The 21,728-nt window shown below is 38.6% G+C and overlaps 1 protein-coding gene across 3 annotated transcripts in view; it reads right to left on the bottom strand.

Moving 5' to 3' along the window:
• Window positions 1-10,572: 10,572 nt before the first annotated feature.
• Window positions 10,573-21,728, bottom strand: part of ythdf1 (YTH N(6)-methyladenosine RNA binding protein 1) — a 32,464-nt gene continuing 21,308 nt past the window's right edge. The window contains exons 5-7 of one of the 3 annotated variants that reach the window (XR_005945100.1): window positions 17,631-17,670; window positions 15,588-15,695; window positions 10,573-11,541 (exon numbers count right to left, since the gene is read on the bottom strand). Coding sequence is in view for 2 of the 3 variants with exons in the window: in XM_041204178.1 (XP_041060112.1) it covers window positions 11,498-11,541; window positions 17,631-17,670 (84 nt within the window). In the remaining variant the exon portion in view is untranslated. Of the gene's footprint in view, window positions 11,542-15,587; window positions 15,788-17,630; window positions 17,671-21,728 lie in introns of those variants that run through there. The other 2 variants (XM_041204178.1, XM_041204179.1) reach the window with 2 other exon arrangements.

The raw sequence follows: 21,728 nt of genomic DNA, 5'->3' as shown, positions 1-21,728 counted from the left end.
AACCACTCATGAAAGTGTTAATTTCTTGCTGGTACAATATTATTCCCCTAATCTAAGTGCACTTAGTCGGTGTTTCCCCTAGAGATGGGTTGGGATGTATGGGAGGTATGGAAGGAGGGGGGCAATTGTAGACAAGCCTGACCCCATCATTATTGTACACCCGCGCTTGCCAGAAATTGTCTTAGGACAGCAATAAGTGGTGAGAATCTGTGATAATTTTCTCCATCTTAACCCAGCACTCAGAGGCCACTTCTAAAACTCATGGAATATGTAGACCAATTAAATAATGCAGCAGCAAGCTTTCATGAGTTTAAAATAAAGGTTAATTATTCTCACATACCCCAAATTAATGCAATGTCAGGCATGCAGTCTCACACACACATGCACACACACTCACAAAGATTGGATACAGATAAAGATAGTACACTTTTACAGATTATAGCTAATTCAGTCTCTGATTTACAATTTCCAGTCTCCCACATAGCAGGTCTGTGATTTCTTGAATGGATTTGTGATTTAAAGTTGAAGTGACTGTCTTGTAATGCGATAGGTTCATAGCAGATTGTGAGATTTTTTTTATAGTGGAACATCTAGGAGGTTGGTGCTCAAGTGAACTTTCAAACTGGAACAGGTTAAGTACTTTGGCTGATTGATGACTTACAGCTAATTTCAGAGTCTGGTTCTCAGACTGTCTGATGACAGGTGGTTCTTAAAAGGCAAAGATTGCACTACCTTTCTCTGCAGCTGTTGTTGATATTCTTCTGGGTCTTGGGATAATAAAGGATTAGTATCAGAAGCCAGCTTTGGTCATATGGTTAATGGTTATTGTCCACCCAGAATGGCTTTAAGCTAAAAGACCATTGATATACTATAGGAGATAGATGGTGATCTTTCACAGTTAACTGGCAAATAACTGGTCTCGTCAGCTTTCCTTTGTTGAACTGTAAACCTGGAGACAGAGTCCAGGAGTCCATTGAAGCCTACTCAAAACACAGAGTCAAACAATGGCAGGTATGAATTACACAGATAACATTCGTCTTGGTATGTCCATTCCAGGAGGCCCCTTCTAACTCATAGTTATTCAATTTGGAACTTTCTGGAAGCTTGATAGTCTGTGCTGAATAAGCAAAGGTCGCCTTGGCAGTTGGCTTAACAATTTATAAGTGCTCATTTTAAACAAATGAAAGGCAGTTCCCGAGGCTTCCATATGAGCTCAGTCCATGTGTAAAGTTATGAATATGACTTGCCTTTACTGGGCATGATTCACCTCCGCAACACAGAAAAAAAATTAAATTTTAATTAAGTTTTTTTTTACACTGCTTTCCTGGAAATGTAGGAGAAATAGGATTACACATTCTGCACTCATTCCACCTCCACACATTAATCTTATACTGCAACTGTAACAGTTTTCTTTCCAAGCATAGGTTCCTCACCTTTCCCCCAAAGTGCAATTGAATTCCTTCAGACATTGGGGCTGGCTTTAAGGCAACCTGCTTTCAAGGCTCTAGTGCCTTCTATTCCCCCCTTTTCCTTTACAATTACCCAGTTATGTTTGGCCTAGTGGGCTAGGATTTTTATTCACATTTGGTTGCAGTGCTTTGGAGAACTTATCACAAGCAGACATGTGAATTCTGGTGAGCCGTGGGGTTAGTGGAGAGTCCAATTTAATTCCGCAGTCCTGGAAAGGATTGGGTTTTGCAGGCTGTTGACTATGCAAATTTATGCTACTGCATAGTTGCTATGCTTGTATATGCCTAAGCCGTTCAATGGCTGATTTTACAAGCCATGGGTTAGATCATTGATCCTAGTACCTTGATAAATCTTATTCCAGAAGTGATTGTGGGTGGGGAGCTGGTTTTAGACCCCAGCAAGATGTCCAGATTACCTCTTGAACTTTGTCTTCAGTGAGTTCTAAAGATGAATTTTTGGGTTTGGTGATTTGAATTTTGAACTTGACCAACTGGTATTTTAGTGTACAGTGCCCCACTGACTACACTTTCCCTTGTGTTTTGTTCCCATGTGCTGTTTAGCTTAGGGCTTCTCATTTTCCCTTTTTCTTTCAGCTCAGGGATGGATTTTCCCCCAATTTGTCACACGTCCTCTGGGACAGTACTACTCTCAGGTGGCAATCCAGCTTCTGCTATACTCCCCTATGGACATCTTCCTCACTTTTGGTCCGCCTTCTTGGCAACACTCTTGTTCCATATTTACATTGTGGTAGGAGGTTTCTGCTATCCATATCTCGGGTGCATTTCCTTCAGCCCAGGTTTCCCACACTAAAGACACAGGGCTATTAGTTTACCATCCAGGTTCTTTTATAAGTGGGGCACCGATCTGCTTTTCCCTCCCTGCTCTCCTATTCTCTAGAGCTCGTTTGTTTCCTCTACCTCCACCCTATTGCTCCCTAGCTTGTAGGAATTACTAAACCCAGGCTTATTCTGAGTTAGAGGTTTGTGAATCAATTCATAGTTGCCTGCTATGATGGCTACATATCTGGCTTTGGAAACTGTTCTTCCACATGATCTTAAAATCGTACAAAGGGCAGCTTTCGAACCCCTTCAACAGGATTATTTCCCTTAATCCCTCATACACGCAGTCAATTTTGACCATTCGCATTCACTGGTCAAATGCTCTTTAATTCTCACAAATTCACGGAAAATTTGACTGGGCTTTTTACGAGAGTTATGAAATTGTTGGCAGTATGCCTATGAGTCCATAGGCTCTTAGGAGATCAGCCTTTGCTTGTTCATAATTTACAGAGCTGTGCGTAGCAGCACGGAATAGTTTAATTTATGGGAAGACATGATAAATTAAATAAAGACAAGGCTGAAAAAAAAAAGACAAGGCAAAAAGGCAAGGTAGGAATAAAGGAAATGATCAGAGCATGACAGGAAGGGATAGAAACCCAAGAGTTCACCAGCAGGTAAGGCCAGAGGTTACAAAAAAAAATTTAAAAGCAGAACTAAAGGTTCTGTTACCTGAACACACGTAGTATTCATAGCAAAACAGATGAACTGACAGCACAAATAGAAGTAAATATGCACAATCTGATTGTCATCCTCCAGACATTTCTCTGAGGCTAAGGCTGGGCCCTGAATATTCAAGGATACATGATATTGAAGAAGGGCAGGAAGCTAGGAAAAGGTGGAGGGGTATCTGTGTTAATGAAGGATGATATTGGTACAATAGAGAGATGACTTTAGTTCTGGAGATCAAGATATAGAATCAGTTTGGGTAATGAGAAGTAGTAACCACCCCCAACAGTAACCACACTTTGGATGAGGTATACAGGAGAAATAATGGCAGCTTGTGAGTAAGATACATCGATCATCATGGGCGGTTTTAATCTACAGATAGTTTGGACAAATCAGATTGGCAAAGGTAGCCTGGATGATGAGTTTATAGAGTATTTTCAGACAGCTCCTTAGAGCAATATGTTTTAGCACCAGAGAGGAGGCTATACTAGATCTGGTAATGTGCAATGAGACAGGATGAATTAATGACTCTATAGTGAAGGTGCCCTTAGGTAGCAGTGATCATAATATGATTGAATTTCACATTCAGTTTGAGGGAGAGAAGAGTAGATCTAAGACTTGTGTTTTAAACTTAAATAAGGGCATGAAGACAAAAGCTGGCTAAAATGAACTAGGAAATTAGTTTAAGGAATAGGTCAGTAGAGTGGCACAGCTTTAAGGGGATATTTCAGAATGATCAGAAAAAATAAATTTGTGAGAAAGACTCTTAAGGGAAAGACACACCATCCATGGCTAACTAAGATGTTAAAGATAGAAATTGAAAGAAAAAGGATATAATTCCACAAAGATCAGGCACAGGTCAAAAGTGGTACAGAATATAAAGAACAGCAAAGAATCACCAAACTATTAATCATGAGGGACAAATTAGAGTCTGAGAGAAAGCTAGCTAGAAATATAACAGATAGCAAGAGTTTCTACAGGTATTTAGAAAGGAAAAGAGTCAAGTGAGTGTTGATCCTCTAGAGTGTGAAAATAGGAAGTTAATAATAGAAAATAAGTGAATGGAAGATGAACTGGACAGATATTTCACATGTCTTCACTGTAGAGGATACAAATAACATCCCAGAAATAATTTTGATTCAGGAGGTGAAAGGGAAGGAGGAACTTAAAACAATTACAATCACTAGGGAAAGGGCACTCAGAAAATTATTTGAACTAAAAGCTGACAAGTCCCCAGGTACTGATGGATTTCATCATAGGGCCATAAAAAAAGTGGCTGCTGAGGTAGTAGATACATTGGTTTTAATTTTCCAAAATTCCCTAGATTCTGGAAAGGTCCCTTCAGGTTGGAAAATAGTGAATGTGTCTCCTCTATTCAAGAAAGGAAGGAGACATTACGACCCAGCTAGATTAACATCTATCATAGGGAAATTGCTAGAATCTATTATTGAGGTTATTGCCAGCACTTAGAAAATCTCAATGTAATCAGAGTCAACATGGTTTTGTGAAAGGGAAATCATGTTTGACTAATTTATTGGAATTCTTTGAGGAAGTAACAAGCAATGTGGATAAAGGGGAGCTCGTGGATGTGCTGTACTTAAAGATTTCCAGAAGGCATTTGACAAGGTGCCACATCAAAAGTTACTACACAAAATAAAAACTTACGGTGTAGGGGGTAACATATTAGCATGGATAGAGGATTGGTTTGCTAACAGTAAACAGAGTAGGGATAAATGGGTCTTTTTCAGGTTGGCAAGATGCGATGTGTGGAGTGCCACAGTGATCAGGACCTCAACTATTTACAATTTATCTCAATGAAATGGATGAAGGGACTGAATGCATGGTTGCAAAATTTGCTGATAATACAAAGATAGGTAGGAAAGTAAGTTGTGAAGAGGACATAAGGAGTATGTAAAACGACATATAGATAGGTTAAGTGAGTGGTCAAAATTTGTCAGATGCAGTGTAACTTGGGAAAATGTGAGCTTGTCCATTTTGGCAGGAATAATAGAAAGCAGCATATTATTTAAATGGAGATGGAGATTGCAGAACTTTGCATAGAGTGATCTGGACATCCTGGTACATGAATCAGGAAAAGTTAGTATGCAGATACAGCAAGTGATTAGGAAGGCAAATGGAATGTTGCTAATCGCAAGGGGACTGGAATATAAAAGCAAGGGTGTTTTGCTACAGTTGTACAGGGCATTGGGGAGACCACATTCAAAGTACTGCTTATAGCTCTAGTCTCCTTATTTACAAAAGGGTACAAATGTGTTAGAGGCAGTTCAGAGAAGGGTCATTCATCTGATAACCCTGCCAGCCAAATCTCAGGTTGGGTGGGGGAGTGGGGGGATGGATTATCTTATGAGGAACAGTTGGACAGACTGGGCCTGTATTCATTGGAGTTTAGAAGTTTGAGAAGTGGTCTTATTGAACATAGGATCCTGAGGGTCTTGACAGGATAGAGGTCAAAAGGATGTTTCCCCTTGTGCAAGACGCTATAATTAGGGGACACGGTTAAAAAAATAAGGGGTCTCTCATTTAAGACAGATGAGAAACATTTTTTTCCTCTCAGAGGGTCATGAATCTTTGGAACACTCCTCCCCAGAGAGTGGTGGAGGCAGGGTCAATGAATATTTTTAAGGCATAAGTAATTGATTCCTTTGTTAGCCAAGAATCTAAGGTTATCAGGGATAGGCAGAATACAGTGTTGAGGCCACAATGAACTCAGCTATGATCTTATTGCATGGCAGAGCAAGATCAAGAGACTAAATGGTCTACTCGTATGTCTGTATGTATGTAAACTTTTTGGGCTTTCCATATCAGCTGACTTTGCATTATTAAAGTCCAAGCCTCTGCTGGGCCCTTTAACTGATCTGCCAGATTAAAGGCTGTGAAGGTTTCCACATCCTCTTCAAACTGGGGTACTAGCCAGGAATACTTTAAGAAATCAAAACTTGTTTCTGAACTAGAGGTAGTTAAATTACCAGTGGTGTCTCCGTTATGTAAAATGAGTACTGTCTCGTTGCTTCAATCTACCTCAGTTCCTTATCCTTTTGCCCTTGTAATTCTTTCTCCAGCTGGAATTCTCGGTCTTTTTCTCCCTTACCTCAAATTCTAGCCTCCGCTTCTCTAGGCGAATTTTGGCTAAGGTAACCCTGTCTTAATCATCATCTTCAAGCACTAGGAGGGGCGGATGGAGTGCTGCGGGCACCAGTGAACAAACTGATCCTTGGGAAATTTTTAAAGGCAGTAAAGTAAAACCGTTTAAGATGGTCAATTTCAGGTCCTCTCACTTCTGCCTATTCCAAATCTGCAGTGAAGCAAAGAAGCTCAGCCTGCATTTTTAATTCTCAGGCTTCTGTGCTTTATGACATACTTAAAGTTCTACTTGCTTAGCTATGGCTTTTAGCTCTTCTATGGTTAGGAATGTTAACTTAGCCCAAGTCAGCCATCTTATTTTCACAAAGCTTACTGTTGTAACCCTTGTGGATTTTGTTTCAACAATTTTGTTTATGACATTTTCTCTTCTACTTCCAATATTCCTTTAAAAGTCAAATTTGGCTCATTTCCTCAAATAGATTTAAATCCGAGATAAAGCCCCAATTTGGGAGAGGGACAAAATGCATTTGCTCTTACTGCCCATAATCAATGTATGTTTGTATGGAAAGAGGTGTGTATTTTCTTACCCTTGGAGTGTGTATTACAATTAAATAATTCAACAGCAAACAGCAATCTTTCAAGGGTTTAAAAGGTCATTTATTCTCACACTTACCCCAAATTAATACTTCTCACAGTCTGTCTCACACACGCACAAACACACATACAAAGATTGGATACAGATAAAAATAGTGCACTTTTACAGATTACAGTTAACCGCCTATTTACAATTTCCATTCTCCCACATGGCAGGCCTGCGATTTCGTAAATGGATTCAATGAATTAAATTTAAAGTGAGGGCTTGTAAAGCAAGGCGTCCACAGCAAGTTGTGTGGTTTATTGCCATCAAATATCTAGGAGGTTGGCTCTCAGGTAAACTTTGAAAGTGGAATAGGTTAATGATGGAATTGGCTGAATGATGACTTGCAGCTAGTTTCAGAGTTTGTTTCTCAAAATGGCTGATGCCGAATGGTTCTCAAAAGGCAGATAGCACAGCCTTTTTCTGTAGCTCTCGTTTTGTCAGTGTTCTTCTGCAGGTTACCCAGGTCTCTTCTGGATCTTGGGGATTATAAAGGATTTCAGTATCAGAAGCCAGTTTCGGTCACAATGTCATCCAGACCATCCAGAATAGCTTAAAAATAAAAGACCATTGAAATACAATAGGAGATAGATGGTGGTCTTTCACACTTAATTGATGAGTAACAGATCCAGTCAGCTTTCCTTTGTTGACCTGCAAACCTGGAGACAAGGAGTCTATGAGTCCATTGACTCTGTTTTAAGCAAGCTTCAAACAATGGCAGGTATGAATTCCACCAAATAACATTCTTCTTGGTGTGTCCATTTCAGGGGGAGGCCCACGCCCATGGTTATTCAATTTGGAACTTCCCAGAAGCTTGATTGTATACGTTGAATAAGCAAAATTCCATGGAAGCCATTTTAATAGTTCAGTCGTTTAAACAAATAGAACAGTTCCAGAAGCTTTCATATAAACTCAGTCCATTTGAAATGTTATGAATGTGCCTTTACTAGACATAACTTTACTGGACATGACACTATGTAAAGAGCATGAACAATGACGACATTATTGGTTGTAACGGCATTGTAGACAAGGAAGTTTGTCTATGGAATCAACCTTGGTGTAACTGCATAGGTGTTACAGTAAGTCAACCAATATCATTCATGATATGACATTTCACTCTACAAGTATCAAGTTGCAAGTGTTAATACAGAAATGTGCTCAACTGCTGGATCTCACAAATGATTTACTTGTAATAAACTAACAGATATTTAGTCACTACTTACTGTTGTACATGTGCACATACTGCACAATTCAGGTAAAGTGAAGCCATGATGACTTCCTATGAAATACAAATGTTAAGTTCTTAAATTTAAAATTTGCAGGTGTAAACGCTAAATAATATTCTTCCCAATGGCATTCATTTTTTTGTTTAACTTCATACTTTCACTAATCAAGATTATTGGCCTACTGTTACTAATATCTAGCAGCAAATTGAGAAAATCCAGGCTTTAATCTCAGAACAAATCAAGAATTGAATTTAGTTACTTACCATGAACATTTGCACCTGTTCTAGGGTAGGCAGTGGAACAGGGCAGGATAGCGTTGTATAAAAATAAACAGACTATGAAGCATATTTAGCCCTCAAGCCCTGGGAACTTAACACCATTTACATTTAAATTTCAATTTGGCTGACCTTTGTTAAAGTTCTTCGATCTACAGGTATTCGAAAAGGCCATTTCTTAGTGTTGATCCCTCACTGATGAATAAATCTATAATCAGGACATGAAGTTCTGTTGGTATCCAGAAGTTGAGGTGCAATAACTTGTGCGTTTAACAGTAAAATGCCCAAAGGAGCTTCACAGATAACAACTGACACTAAATCTAAGACAAAGGCATTAGGACAGATGGCAAAAAGCTTGGTCAAAGAGTTAGGTTTAAGGAGGGTCTTAGAGAAAAGGGTTGTGGAATGACTGGGAGATTATTTAGGGAGGAAACTGCAGAGCTTAGGGTGAAGGAAATGGGGGTTGCAAAAATTGGACGAATGCAGAGTTCTCAACGTTTGGCCAGGGGGTGGGGGGAAGATTGGGAAAGGGGAGACTTGTATAGGATTTGAACATGAATTTGAGAATTGTAAGGTTCAGACATGGTGTACTGGAGCCAATTTAGGTGAACAGAGGAGTGATGGGTGAATGGTTAATATGGCGCAAGTTAGGGTATAGGCGGGGAAACAACGGGAAGGTGACCAGAACAGCATTGGAATAGGCGAGTTTGCAGGTAACAAAGTTGGATGAGGATTTCAGCAGCAGATAGGCTAAGCTGGGTCAGAGGAATATATACGTGAAAAGTAATGGAAATGTTAATTTAAACTCTACCCAACTTGCAGGCTCCATAATACATTACCTAGGCCCAGCTCAAGTCAAACATTTTGGGCATGCTTGTCAAGTGGCAAACAGACAACAGTATGGAAGGAAGGCTGGGTAAATAAGCTGTGTGCAAGTGTATTTTTGTGCGTCGTTGTGCAAGAAATATAGGAAGTCATCATGAAACAGAAAATGCTGGAATTTCTCAGCTGGCCTGGCAGCAATTCCTGTTTTTTTTTCAGGTTTCCAGCACAGCAATTTGCTCTTGCAGAAAGTTAGTGTGCATGTACAGCAAGAAGTTAGGAAAGCAAAAATAGTAAGTTGGTCTTTTTTGCAAGGGGACTGAAGTGAATGAGCAAAGAAATCTTGCTGCAATTGTAGAGGGCTTTGGTGAGACCATGCTTGGAGTACTGTATAGCTTTGATCTCTGTACCAAAAGTATATAATTGTCTTAGAAGGTTCATTAGTTTGATTGCTGGGATGAGATGGATATAGTTCAAATGAAGTTTAGAATGAGAAGTGTTCTCATTGAAACATATGATGCTGTGAGGGCTTGACAAGGTAGATGCTGAGAGGCTGTTTCCCCTAGTTGGGGTGTCAAGGACTAAGGGGCATAGTCTCAAGGTATGGGACAGAGATAAGGAGTAATTTTTTCACACAGAGGGTGGTGAATCTTTGGAATTCTTTAGCCAGGAGGGCTGCAAATGCACAGTCATCTGACACATTAAAGTTAAGTTTGATTGATTTTTGGACTGCAAAGGGATCAAGGGGTATGGGGGAAAATCGGGTATGAAGCTGAGGTTCAGCCACACTATTATTAAATGGCAGAGCAGGTTCAAGAAGCCATATGACCTACTTCTATTCATATTTCTTATGTAATGCAGAAAAATTGAGCCAAGTCAAAAAAAAGTGGAGAAACCAAGATAAAAATTAAACATCACAATTAGATCTCCCCTTTTACTCCTTGCTCTCCCCCACCCCTTAAATATTTTGGCCATTATACTATGCAAATGAACTTGATTACACACAAAAGCTGCAAATTAATGATAGTCACCTGCCATTTTTATGTATCTTAATAAGCATAATGCAATGTCCAGTTTTCTTTCAGATTTTACCAACAGGCTGCAGTAACTAGGGAATGATACGTTAATTGGTTTATATGTGATACTTTTAAGCCAACTGAGAAAAGTTCAGCATCGCAATGTATAAGTCTTTTCTAAACCACACACCTAGATCTACCTCTACTCATCAAGGTGTTCCACTTAAAGCTCATCACTGAATGTATCAGGCAGTCGAATTGTACTGTGCAGATATAATACATCCATGGTGCTCCCTTTTTGTCCAATTACATGGTTAATTGATAAATATTTCAAAATTCTTAACTGATGTACACAATTATTTGGCATTTTTAAAATGGCAATTTCTGAAACTTGAAGATTTTGATTTCAATGCAATTCATATTCTTTTGTCTAAGTATAGAATGTAGTTTTACTGCCATCACATGAATGGAAGAAAGGTTGAACACAAATGAATAAAGGCATTAAGAACAGATCACTTGTGCTTGCTAAATAGATATTGTTTATTAAGGCTTGTATTCTCCTAGAGGAAAGAAAATCAACCCAATGATGTTCATTTACCTTACAGGCAATATTCCATAGACATAACTAAAATTGTCTAAATATAAGTCTAAATGATAGTTTTTTTTTAAATTGAGGTCCATTTTTGTAACTAGGTTCAGAAGAGTTAATTGTTTTTTTCTAACAATAGTAAAGTTCCTCTACAATAAACACGTGCAAGTTCTGTGAACTAAAGCAACAGGCATGAGCACCGTTTCATGCTTTATCCAGTCGGCAGCAATTTCAATGGTTCCCTCATTCCACAGACATACAGTACAGCAAAGTACAGCTTTCAGACAGAAAAACAATCAAAATATTTCATCCCAGAATCAAGAGACGTTTGCATCAATTTATATTTTGAGACATCAACCATCATTTCCACTATTTGCTCCTACATTAAAGCTCAGCTTTACAGAAGGAAAAAAGAAATGGCCTTGGGATTTTCATGAGAATGCAAATTAACAGCGACTTGAAAAGAACACCAGAAAGCTCAAAGTTAACACACATCACCAAAAACTAGTAACGTTGAAAGCATCACATCATTCAAACTACATAAGGCTGATGCAGTAATATTTCCCATAAAGGGAGCATGAAGGGCTCATCTTTACAGGATTGCTAAACAAATGCAGGCTAAAGCTTCAGTGTAACAGAAGTTACCAGTGACTGCTACAGCATTTAGGTGCAAAATTACAAACAAAATGCAGACCAGTCTGGGCAAAACAAAAAAAGAACAAAAAACAGAAATGTACTAAAAAACGTGATGTAGCTTTTAATTCCCCTGCACAAAGATATCACTGGAGCAGAAAGCTTTGATTTTTTTTCATTCTGATGCTGGATCACAGCACCAGGTTGAGTTTTTTTAATTCATCAAGTCAAATGTTTTCTTATCATTTGTTTCGGTTCAGGTCCTCCTGCAGAGAAAGAGAAAAGTTACATTGAAAGAGCATGAAAAGTGAAAAAAACTATTTTGCATAAAAATGATGCATTCTATACTACGCAATGTACTAATTCCACTGTAATTAGATTTTCAAACTACACAATTTATCAATAAAAAAGTTCCTTTGGTCCATGTCTTCTTTTTGCTTTATATTTGACAAATGTGGACTTTGGTAGAAGTTTGTACAGTCCAAAGTTAATTATTTACATGCACTAATTCACAGTATTTTGGAGGCTTCAGAAAACATAACATGCAGTGTTTTTGTCAGAAACTAGTTTACTACAAGAACTTGTGCACTGTAGATGGCTGGAGTGCTAGTTGAAGAGTTAAGCTGCATTGACTGAAGAGATTGTGAACCAAGGTCTCCAGACTCAAAAGACAATGACCATTTTCAGATATCTACATATTTTAGGTAATGATCCAAAGCCAGCAAAGCTTACGGAAGGGGTTCTCAGGATGCCAGTCTCTTTAAGGAACTCTCGAATTTCCAGCTTCTTTTACTGCACCTCATGCATAGTGGCACGCTAACACCAAATCTCTCTTCAGTTCCTCAACTGAATCCAAATTCATAACACTCGCAAATAACTAAACATTTGATGAGTTTATTTTGAGAACCAGACAAATTCATCCAAAATTGTGAGGTCCTCATCACAGTCCTCACTGTGGGCAAGCATGAGTTATTTCAGGGATGTGCTAGAATTCACCAAAGCATAATACTTAGCAGTTAAGAGGGGGGCCAAAGGGAGGTTATGCTGCTAACAGGTTTTGGCTTGGAATGGAGGGGTTGCAAGAATCAGGTCCCACGGCGAAATTCATAAGGTTTGAGACAGTTCTACCTCCAGTGTCATCTTGCGCATATAATTAAACACATTAGTAATGTATTGGAGTAAGCTTCTTAAAGCAAGCTTTTCAATCGCAAAATTGACTAAACCTTTTGAAAATATTAATATTCATTGGCACCTTGCCAAACATCATTTGACAGACTTATGTAATGTAATGGGAAAGGTGCAATCCTTTAAGATTTGTTGTCTCACTAAAAATCGTACCAGCCATCTGACTGTACTTCTAACCAAGTTCCAAATCCTGCTTTAGACAGTGGGCCTTTTACAACCAGCAGAAGCGGCCAACCCTGTAACTTTCACAAAGTCAGTCCCTTCTGCAGCAGAGACTAGTATACCTACAATACAGATAATGCAATTCCAGAATTGCCAATATTGCATTTTTGGAATTATAAATAGGTAGATTTACAAATGTGTGCTCCCAAACAGTGGAAATTAGAGTGTTCATTTTACTTTTTAGCTAATGCAAAAGCTTCAATATCACAGAATCCCGTAGGGTGATGAGGGGCTTCATATTTTACTCCAAGGACTTGATTTTCTCCACCCAACACCCCCGCCCAACTATCTTTCCTCAACCATCTCCCTGGAGGTATCAAAGATGGGTAATTGAAAAGCTATTGTTCACAACTGTTTTATTAAAAGGGAGAAATGCAGCAGCATTCACCAATGGGGGTCCTTCTACTAGGTAAACATATTTAATTACAGGTAGACTGGCAGTAGGTTTTTCAAACAATAGCCTTTCATTATCTGTACTGCAAATTGTCAACACTGGACTTCTCCCACTGAAACTCAACGTGAATGATTAATGTGAAATGGAAGATTTTGCCATTAGAATATCTTCCCTTTCTAGAACAGGAAAAGAAAAAAATCTACAACGATGAAAATAATTGACACCAAGATATGCAAAATGTGTTTTACAATGACTCTAGCCCTTGGCTTTTCAGAATTTTGTAGAAAATTTCAGGATGTTTGGGCGGCGGTGTTACTGTGGTGGTGGGCAAGAGAGGGAAACGGTCATATATAATTACAGATTTCCTGCCCAGAGAATAACAAAATTTTAACTCTTAAACCAGTGTAACAGAAAATTGGAGCATGGTTAGGAGTTGATGCAATGATAAAGGTCAGAAGGGCTATAGGGAATAGGGAGAGGAGGTCTACAAGTTATACTGGGAAGTTAGAGCTGAGGTGAGAAGGTAAATAAAGATTCAGGCTGGAAACAGGTTGAGGAAGAATCAAAAGCCATTGGGGGATGCCAGAATCAGGCTGAAGCCCAGATGAAGAAGTCACATTGCTGCAACCCAGGATACCAGTACAGTTAGCCTTACCTCAATGAGTGACTGTAGGAGGAAAAACAGTCATGATCCACTGTCACTGGGCGCATTAAAATTGCTCCTATCCAGCAGAGAGGTCAGCAACATTTAAAATAAACTTGAAGGTTTGTAGATAAGGATCATTCTCCAAAGGCCTCAATAGGTGCTCTGAAGCTATATGTGGGACAGGCAGGGTAGTAAGGACAGGCAGGGTAGTAAGAAACATAGGAAAGGAGTAGGTCATTCAGTCCCTCAAACCTGTACGGTCAATCAATTTGATCATGGTTGATCTGTGCCGCATCTCCACTGGCCTGCCTTTATGCAGAACCTTTGGAGGCCCTGGCTCACATTCTGCCATAAATCTCTGTCAATGAACAGCCTTACTGACAGAACTGAGTCACCATTTGATCGTTCACAGCTGTAATCTGGTTGTTTACATGACATCTTTAAATCAGCAAATTTGCATCCCTATTGATGCTGGCAACACCATGGCTCAATTGTTTGGAATGCCAATCCAGCTATGTGCCAAGATGCAGCTCAAATTCTGCAATCCAAATTCCTGAACTCCATATCCTTGGGAACTGGGTTACCTCAATCTTGCCGTGATCTACACATTTTGGCTTTGTTCAACAAAGTGTGGATTCTGCACTGGGATGATCAAATATCACTTTTTTAACAACCTATAAAATTTATTCACTGAGAACAGAAGTGGTGATCTAATGCATTGGTTTTCAAAATGGGGTCCCTGAACCCTACAAAGTCATTGTATTTTTATATCTGTTGACTTACTATGTATTATGTATGTTGCAACGTAGTAAGGAACACATTTTCTGCACTGTTTTCCCTTGGATAGGTATCTCTGCCTACAGGAAGTTAGAACAAGGGTTCCAGGAACGATGTCACACTAAGCAAAAGTGCCATAATCCAAATCAACAATCTTAAGTTATTGCTGCTAGTTTCCGCAGAATAGCCACTTTCATACTGCTTGACAATATACAGCAGTATAAAAGTGGGGCAGTTCTGCGTAATAAAGCTGACCCTGCATTTCCCACCCACCAGCAGTTACCCTCCTGCCAGCCAAATAGACCTGCCCCTGCTGCTATTGTTCTTTACTGCTAGAGTTCAACCTAAAGATTTTTATAAATTTAAAATAAGACTGGGCAGCAGGAATACAAGTGAGTTGATAAAAATAAAGCAAAACTGGTGCATTAACAGTTGCAACAGGGATCAAATTAGACACATTCAAATCTCTTTCTGCCACCCCCAACCCCCACCTTTAAAAGAAATATCAGCAATAAATTGCAGCTGATAAAATGCAGGTCAGATGCTGCAGAAACCCATTTAGTTTTGTAGTATTTTCTCTCTTCGTGAAGCTTGGTATGGGGATCTCTATCACAGACTACTACCAGGGCCTGAATACCATATTTCTCCTTTCACCAACAATGCAACCAGTAATGGGTCAAGGTGTTACATATCTTTTCACCAAAAGATGGAAGTGGCTTTTCATTGGTTGCTACTGGTCTAGTAGTACACGTGACCTGCACCAGTCCTAAGAATCCGCCACCATCAGTTTCCATTCTCCACCTTTCTAGGGAGCTGGACTGTGTGATAGTGGAAGGTAATGTAATCCATCCCAATAAGCCTATTGTTAGCACTACCAATACATGCTTGATGGTTACAGAATTTTGCCAAGTACTATATTGTACAATTTTGCTATGATGCAAAAATAGATAGAGTAGAAACCAGGAGCAAATCTTAACTCAGGGAAATAACTGCCTTTCCAGTCTCCACCTTGGCACTTTGCTGGAATGGAAATCTATTGAACGACGATTCCTTTGTTGCTCTAGATTAAGTTTTCTAATGATGCTTACCCGAAGTCTTTGAAGCAAAGCTTGAAGAGGCTGAGGATTGATGCAGCGGTTCTGATGCAGCTCATTCTCCCTGATGCTTGGATGACTGTGCCTTCATAGGAACGGTGGCTGGAAGGGGAAGAGGAGTGGGATGACTTTGAGCACTTGCCAGCCAGAGGCAAGTCAGATACTGATGCTTCAGCCATCTTGGACTTTCTGATCTAATGCATTAATTTGAACCAAAGTTTCTAGTTTTTACTTTCCTCAGAATCTTTGACACAATGCAACACTGTGGTCTAAAAGCAGGTAGTAATTGCAATCACCAATGACAGGAAAGGCCAGAACACAGCAATGAACCAGAAACGAGAACAGAATCTAGAGCCTTTCACATTCGTGAGAGCAATCTGATTCTGTCCAATGCCAATAGGAGAAAGAGCTGAAGAGCAATGCATGGAAGCACTATACGGGCCATGAAAAAAAAATGGGTCACAAAAGGGTCAGGCATCCTAAAATCTCCCTCCATGTGAACACTGGCTTTGGATCATTACCAAAATTTGTGGAGGGAACAAATATAAAATCAATCTTAAGTTTATTTTTTCTTAAGTCAGTGATTCTATCACCTCTACCTCTTTGTTACAATCAACAGGCACCATAATTAAAGCATAGAGTAAATCCAGAACGACTTATAATGTTAAGAACACTAAAAAATTTTACACCAGTATCAATTCTGAATGATCAACCATAAGAAATCAGTGCAAATGAACAAGAGCATGCTGAATAAATTAGCTTTGAATGACAAAGTTCTGATTCAGCACTTCACAGGTAAATTGGGCTGGTGGTTTCCTCTAAAAACACTACTGTTCTGTATTTTAGCATATAATACATACATATAGAAATGTGTGGTTGCACATTAAACTTAATTTATTGATATTCTCCTTGTACTTAAAGTTTTATTTGTATTGAGAATAAAGCACACTGAGACCAAAAACTTTCTGTAGTTTATTTTTATTTTAAGCTTCACTGATTGGGACATAATCGGATTAGAAGTGAAGCCAAGAAATTGCAGGGTAATTTTTCATTAAGCATGTTGATTGAAGCACAGCATACTTATCCTACCATTCTTCCATGCAGCTATTTCCCAATATGGTTGTCAATCAGGTTACATATTCAAAGGCCTCATGTGAATTTCAGCCCTCAATTTTTCCCCCCAAAGTGGAATCATATTATTCTTACCCTTCCCCAATGGTTCATCAGAAAATTGCCGAGTTGGAAATCCTAAGCAAAAATCCTAGGCCAGAGGCATATTACATAAATTTGCTGAATGGAATGTATTTAAAATCATCTGGCATTATTATAGGCACACAAAGGGCATTAGAGTTTCTAATTTTCTAAGGTAAAGATTAAATATTAAAAAAAGATACAAGTAAAAAGATGTGGCCAAATTAATGAAATGGAGGCATTACCTCAAAGATTTATTTTTAAATTAAACAATTTTCCTTCTTCACATTTTGTAATGTTGATTAAATGTGAAAATGTTATAATTTCTTCCTTTGCATGATAGCTTTATGAATTTACAGTTTATACTGATCATAGTCCTCACACTATTTTTCCAGGCTCTGGCCTCGGTGGTCTGAGCATTAGATAGCCTCAAAGCCAAAGGCTTCAGCCTGATCTTCGTTCTTAAGTGCACTTGTCAGCTTATTATTTGGTCTATGTATTCAAGTACAATTGGCTCCAACCATTTCCTAGGTATTTCTGGGTCTTTTTCTTTATTCTTCTCCTCGAGCCCAGACCAGAAACTGCAATCTCATCTAAATTTTAGTGGAACTGAAAACAAAGGAAAAGCTAAGAACTATGTGGCAGTAGAGTCTTAAATGATTCTTACAAAAACACACCTAACAGCATTTACAGGTAGGGAAGATTAGCAAAGCCAAGACTAACAAACATAGTCAGAAGATTCTGCAGTCTGGTCTGAGCATAATCAGCCTTTTGTTTACCATCACTGGATTACTGCTGATTAAATGTAGAAACTTTTTAAAAAGCTAATTGTTTTACAATATTTACCTTGTAAATAATGAGAAGCCACGGGCAGAGAAACTTTGTCCTAGAAAGTTAAAACAAAAAGGCATTTCTATTTGATTTTTTTTGACACACTGTATGATAACAGTAACATAACTTTCCCCATCAACAGGATATCCCTCAATAAGAATTTATAAATGATTCAACTATACTTTCACAAAAAAATCACTTCAATAATAGATTTCCTATGCAAAATCAATTGTTTTAAAAACAATTAGCTGTGTTTGTTGGTTCAGATTAGAAAATAAACAGAAAAAGTATATTTAGAATTAACTATATCATTGAATAGCATTTAGTTGACTACTATAAGCTGGTGTTAAATTTGTTGCAATTCCCTATCCTCCTCCAAGCTGACAACACTACAGATGTTTCGTCTTAATCAGTATGGTCCATATCACCAATATATTCAGACAAAAGTCCATGCTCTCAATTTGTCCATCCAACACAACAAGGGGTTCTGTCCCTCAGATGACCCAGCCAGGACTTACACATTTGCCAGAAAACAGAACAAAGTAGTAAAAAATCAGCTTAGAACCCTATGATGTAAAATTAAAATTACAAGGATACGGCAACCTCTATCTTAAATTACTTCAATTTGTGAAATAAAGGATTATAAAAAGTAGTCAAAAAATGAGCTGTTGATATTATGTATATAGTTGATATTGGCCACCAAGACACTTCCATTTACTACTAGGAATTTAATCATCTTGGGACAAAGGCATTTTGATCCTAAAAATGAACTTGAATGTCAATAGGTAAATCCAGAAATCTTTTAACTAAATCCTGTGATTTAAAACAAAAAACTTTAAAGTTTAACAATTTGTAAAACTGATGCCCAAATTTTATATTTTAATTTTATATAATTACACATTAAAAAAAATACATGTTTGGAACAGATTTATTTCAATATTTTAAAAATTACATTAAAAGGGTTTTGCTATCCATGACCTCATACAATTGTATTGCCATCATAGCTTTGATGGAAATTTGACATTTGCCTCTTAGTGAAACCTCCTTCTTAGTTATACTTTCACCATCTGACCTACCCAAAAACACCCTGGTAGTGGCCTTCATCATTAAACCAGGCATTGATCTCTTCCTTACTCCACTTGTGCCTTCTCCTCCTTCAAGCACATTACCTTGTTCCATCCTTTATTACCTCTCCTTTAAAATTGCTATGTTCTGCCTCCCCGGCTCGAGCACCAGAGTTTCTCATTAGCCTATTCTCCTTCCTTTCCTCAGATTCTGCAATGAGCACCAACTCAACTTTAGTGATTTCAATCTCCATTTCAACTAGCCCTTGCCTTCCCTCAACTTCAATCTCCACAGAAGCTCTCCCACCTATATTCATGGCCATTCCCATTTCACCATCTCACATGGTCTCTCTATTTGTACTGTCTGAAGCATTGATAAGGCTAACTCCGATAACTTATTTGTATTTTTCACCCCCAACATTGCCACAACCTCTTTCAGCCACATTTTCTTCTGCTCTTCATCTTTGAGGCTATTATCGCCAGTACAGACTCACTTTCTCCTACCTCAATACCTGCCATTAAGGATGAGGACCAGACTAAGGGCTGCAGGTATGAGTGTATCTATCTATAGGTATACGAGTTTAGCCATCCAATGGCAAATTTAGCTGGACAACATGTACTATTGAGCTGGCTGTCCTATACCACAACCACCGCTACTACTACAAAATCTTCTTAGAAAGCAATGATGACACCAACTTCTCCTCTCCACTAAACCTCCTCATTGTAGCCTTCTAAGCAACGCATGGGCCCCTTTTTCATTAAGACGGTTACCATTCACTCAGTTGCTCCTCACTCTTCCATTGCCCACCAAGCTAATGTTCCTTGCTGTAGCCCTACACTTGCATCTTTCTCTGGTTTCTCTTCTAATTCCGCTAATACCCTCTCCAAGCACATCTGGCCACACCTCCTGCTTGCTTAAATTTAAATGACCTCAATTTCCCTTGCTGGCTCCCAAGCTAGCTTATAGTGGAAATAGTTCCATCTTCATTGCCATCTTTGCAAATAATCAACCCTTGAAATAAGTTACCCTTGAACCTGCTTGTCACTGTAAATTACTGCCCCATCGCCAACCTCAACTTCCAAAGGTTGGCAATATTGTCATCTCCCAAATCTGTCCAATTTTCCCATAACTCCTTGTTAAAATCTCTCCAAATTGGGATTCCACCTCTGCCATGGCACTGAAATGGCCACAAAGTCAGAAATACATCCTTAATGACTCTGACTGTAGTGCATTGTCCCCACTCTTTAACTACTCTCCAGTTTTTGGCAGGGTTGACCACATCAATCTCCTACAACCCAACTTCTGTTGTCCAGCTCAGTGAGACTGCCTTCACTTGTTCCATTCTTACCTATCATCACTGCAGCTTCTCAAACAATAGCTTCTCTTCCACCAACACACCACTTCTGCTGGAGTCCAAATATTATCTACCCTTGGTCCCCTGCTTGCTCTGTCGCATCTATGTGGTAATATCATTTGAAGACATAGCATTAGGTTCATATAGAGAAGATACACGGCTCTCCACCACCTTGCTCAACTTCTCCAATACATCGCCTTCCCCAATATCCAAACGCAGATGAACCACAATTTCCCCAGTTAAACATTGGGAAGCGAAAGTCATCATTTTCTGATTGCCAAACTCCTTGCCTTCATCACTGACTTGTGCAATTATCTCAGGTGAAGCAGACTGTTTACAATATACTTGAACCCAAACTCAGTTTCCAACACCCAAATTTCCTCCATCGCAAAGATTTTCATATCTTTAATATTGTCCATCTCCTTCCCTCCCTCAGTATATTGTCTGCCGAAACCCTCATTTGCAAGCCCAGACTCGACTATTCCAATGTGTTCTAGTTGCCCTCCCATCCTCCACCCTCAAACTTCATTTTCTCCAAAATTCTTTAGGCAGTACCTTAGCCAACAACATGGCCTGCTCAATCATTTTCCCTATGCATGCCAACCTACATTGGCTACCAATCACTGAAGAAATATCTTCAAATTTAAAATTCTATTCTTTTTGCAGAAATCTCCTCATATCTTGGTTCCTATCTATCTCCAGCCTTACAACCCTCCAAGAATTCAATGTTTCCCCTATTTCTTAATTTCATCAATGATGGACAAGCCTTTTTTCTAAACATCTAAACTATAAATCTGGAATTTCCACCCTAAATCTCAACATCTCTCTCTTCATCTTCAAGAGTTATCATAAAATCAATCTCAACGGCCATATTTCTGGTCATCTCTCAGAATATCATCTCCTTTGGATCAATGCCAATTTTTATCTGATTATGCAAATTATTTCCATTATAAAGGTGCTATAAAATGCAGACTATTGTTGTAAATAAAACAAAATTTAACTGAGTCATAAATCAGTCTAGAACAAAAACTTAAAAACAGCATGAGGGAGATTTATTTTTTCAAGTCAAGTTTACTAACAATAATGAAGGTTTAGCCTGCGTATGTCAAAACACATTCCAATAATATTGATTGCTATACATGTACCAATCTCAATGAAACAACCATATGCAACAAAAATTGAAATAGGACTGAGATTTTGGATCCAGCCAAGAGTTGACAGAAGTTGTACAGCACTGCTTATCCTTATCAGGTCAGACTGCACCCTTCAGACCTATCCAGGACCATCTACATTTGTGTCAGACTTGTATGTAGTATTATCTTTCCTGCCTCTGCATTTTAGCAAACCTTCAAAAAAGAATATTACTATTTTCAATCTGTAATAATGAACATCCTTTCCTAATCAGTCACAACCTTTCTTAAAAAAAGCCAATAGCCATAATTGCAGCATTAACTGCCCTCATTGCCTATGTGCTACTTTGCTGCAAGATGTGTGAATTAAGACTTAAGGCCATACTTCTGTTTCCCATTAAACAAAACAATGTACAATTTGTTTAAATAAAAAAAGGAACAAAATTTGATGAAAAATAAATTTAAGCATTGGTGTATCAAAACACATCTATCACTGCTCATTAAAGCAGATTTGGTCAAACATATTTTTGGATCTTTGAAAACAAGAGATGTGAATGTGCATAT

The sequence above is a fragment of the Carcharodon carcharias genome, chromosome 14, assembly GCF_017639515.1.
Source record: "Carcharodon carcharias isolate sCarCar2 chromosome 14, sCarCar2.pri, whole genome shotgun sequence".
Taxonomy (NCBI): domain Eukaryota; kingdom Metazoa; phylum Chordata; class Chondrichthyes; order Lamniformes; family Lamnidae; genus Carcharodon; species Carcharodon carcharias.
This window is presented reverse-complemented; position numbering and strand designations above follow the sequence as displayed.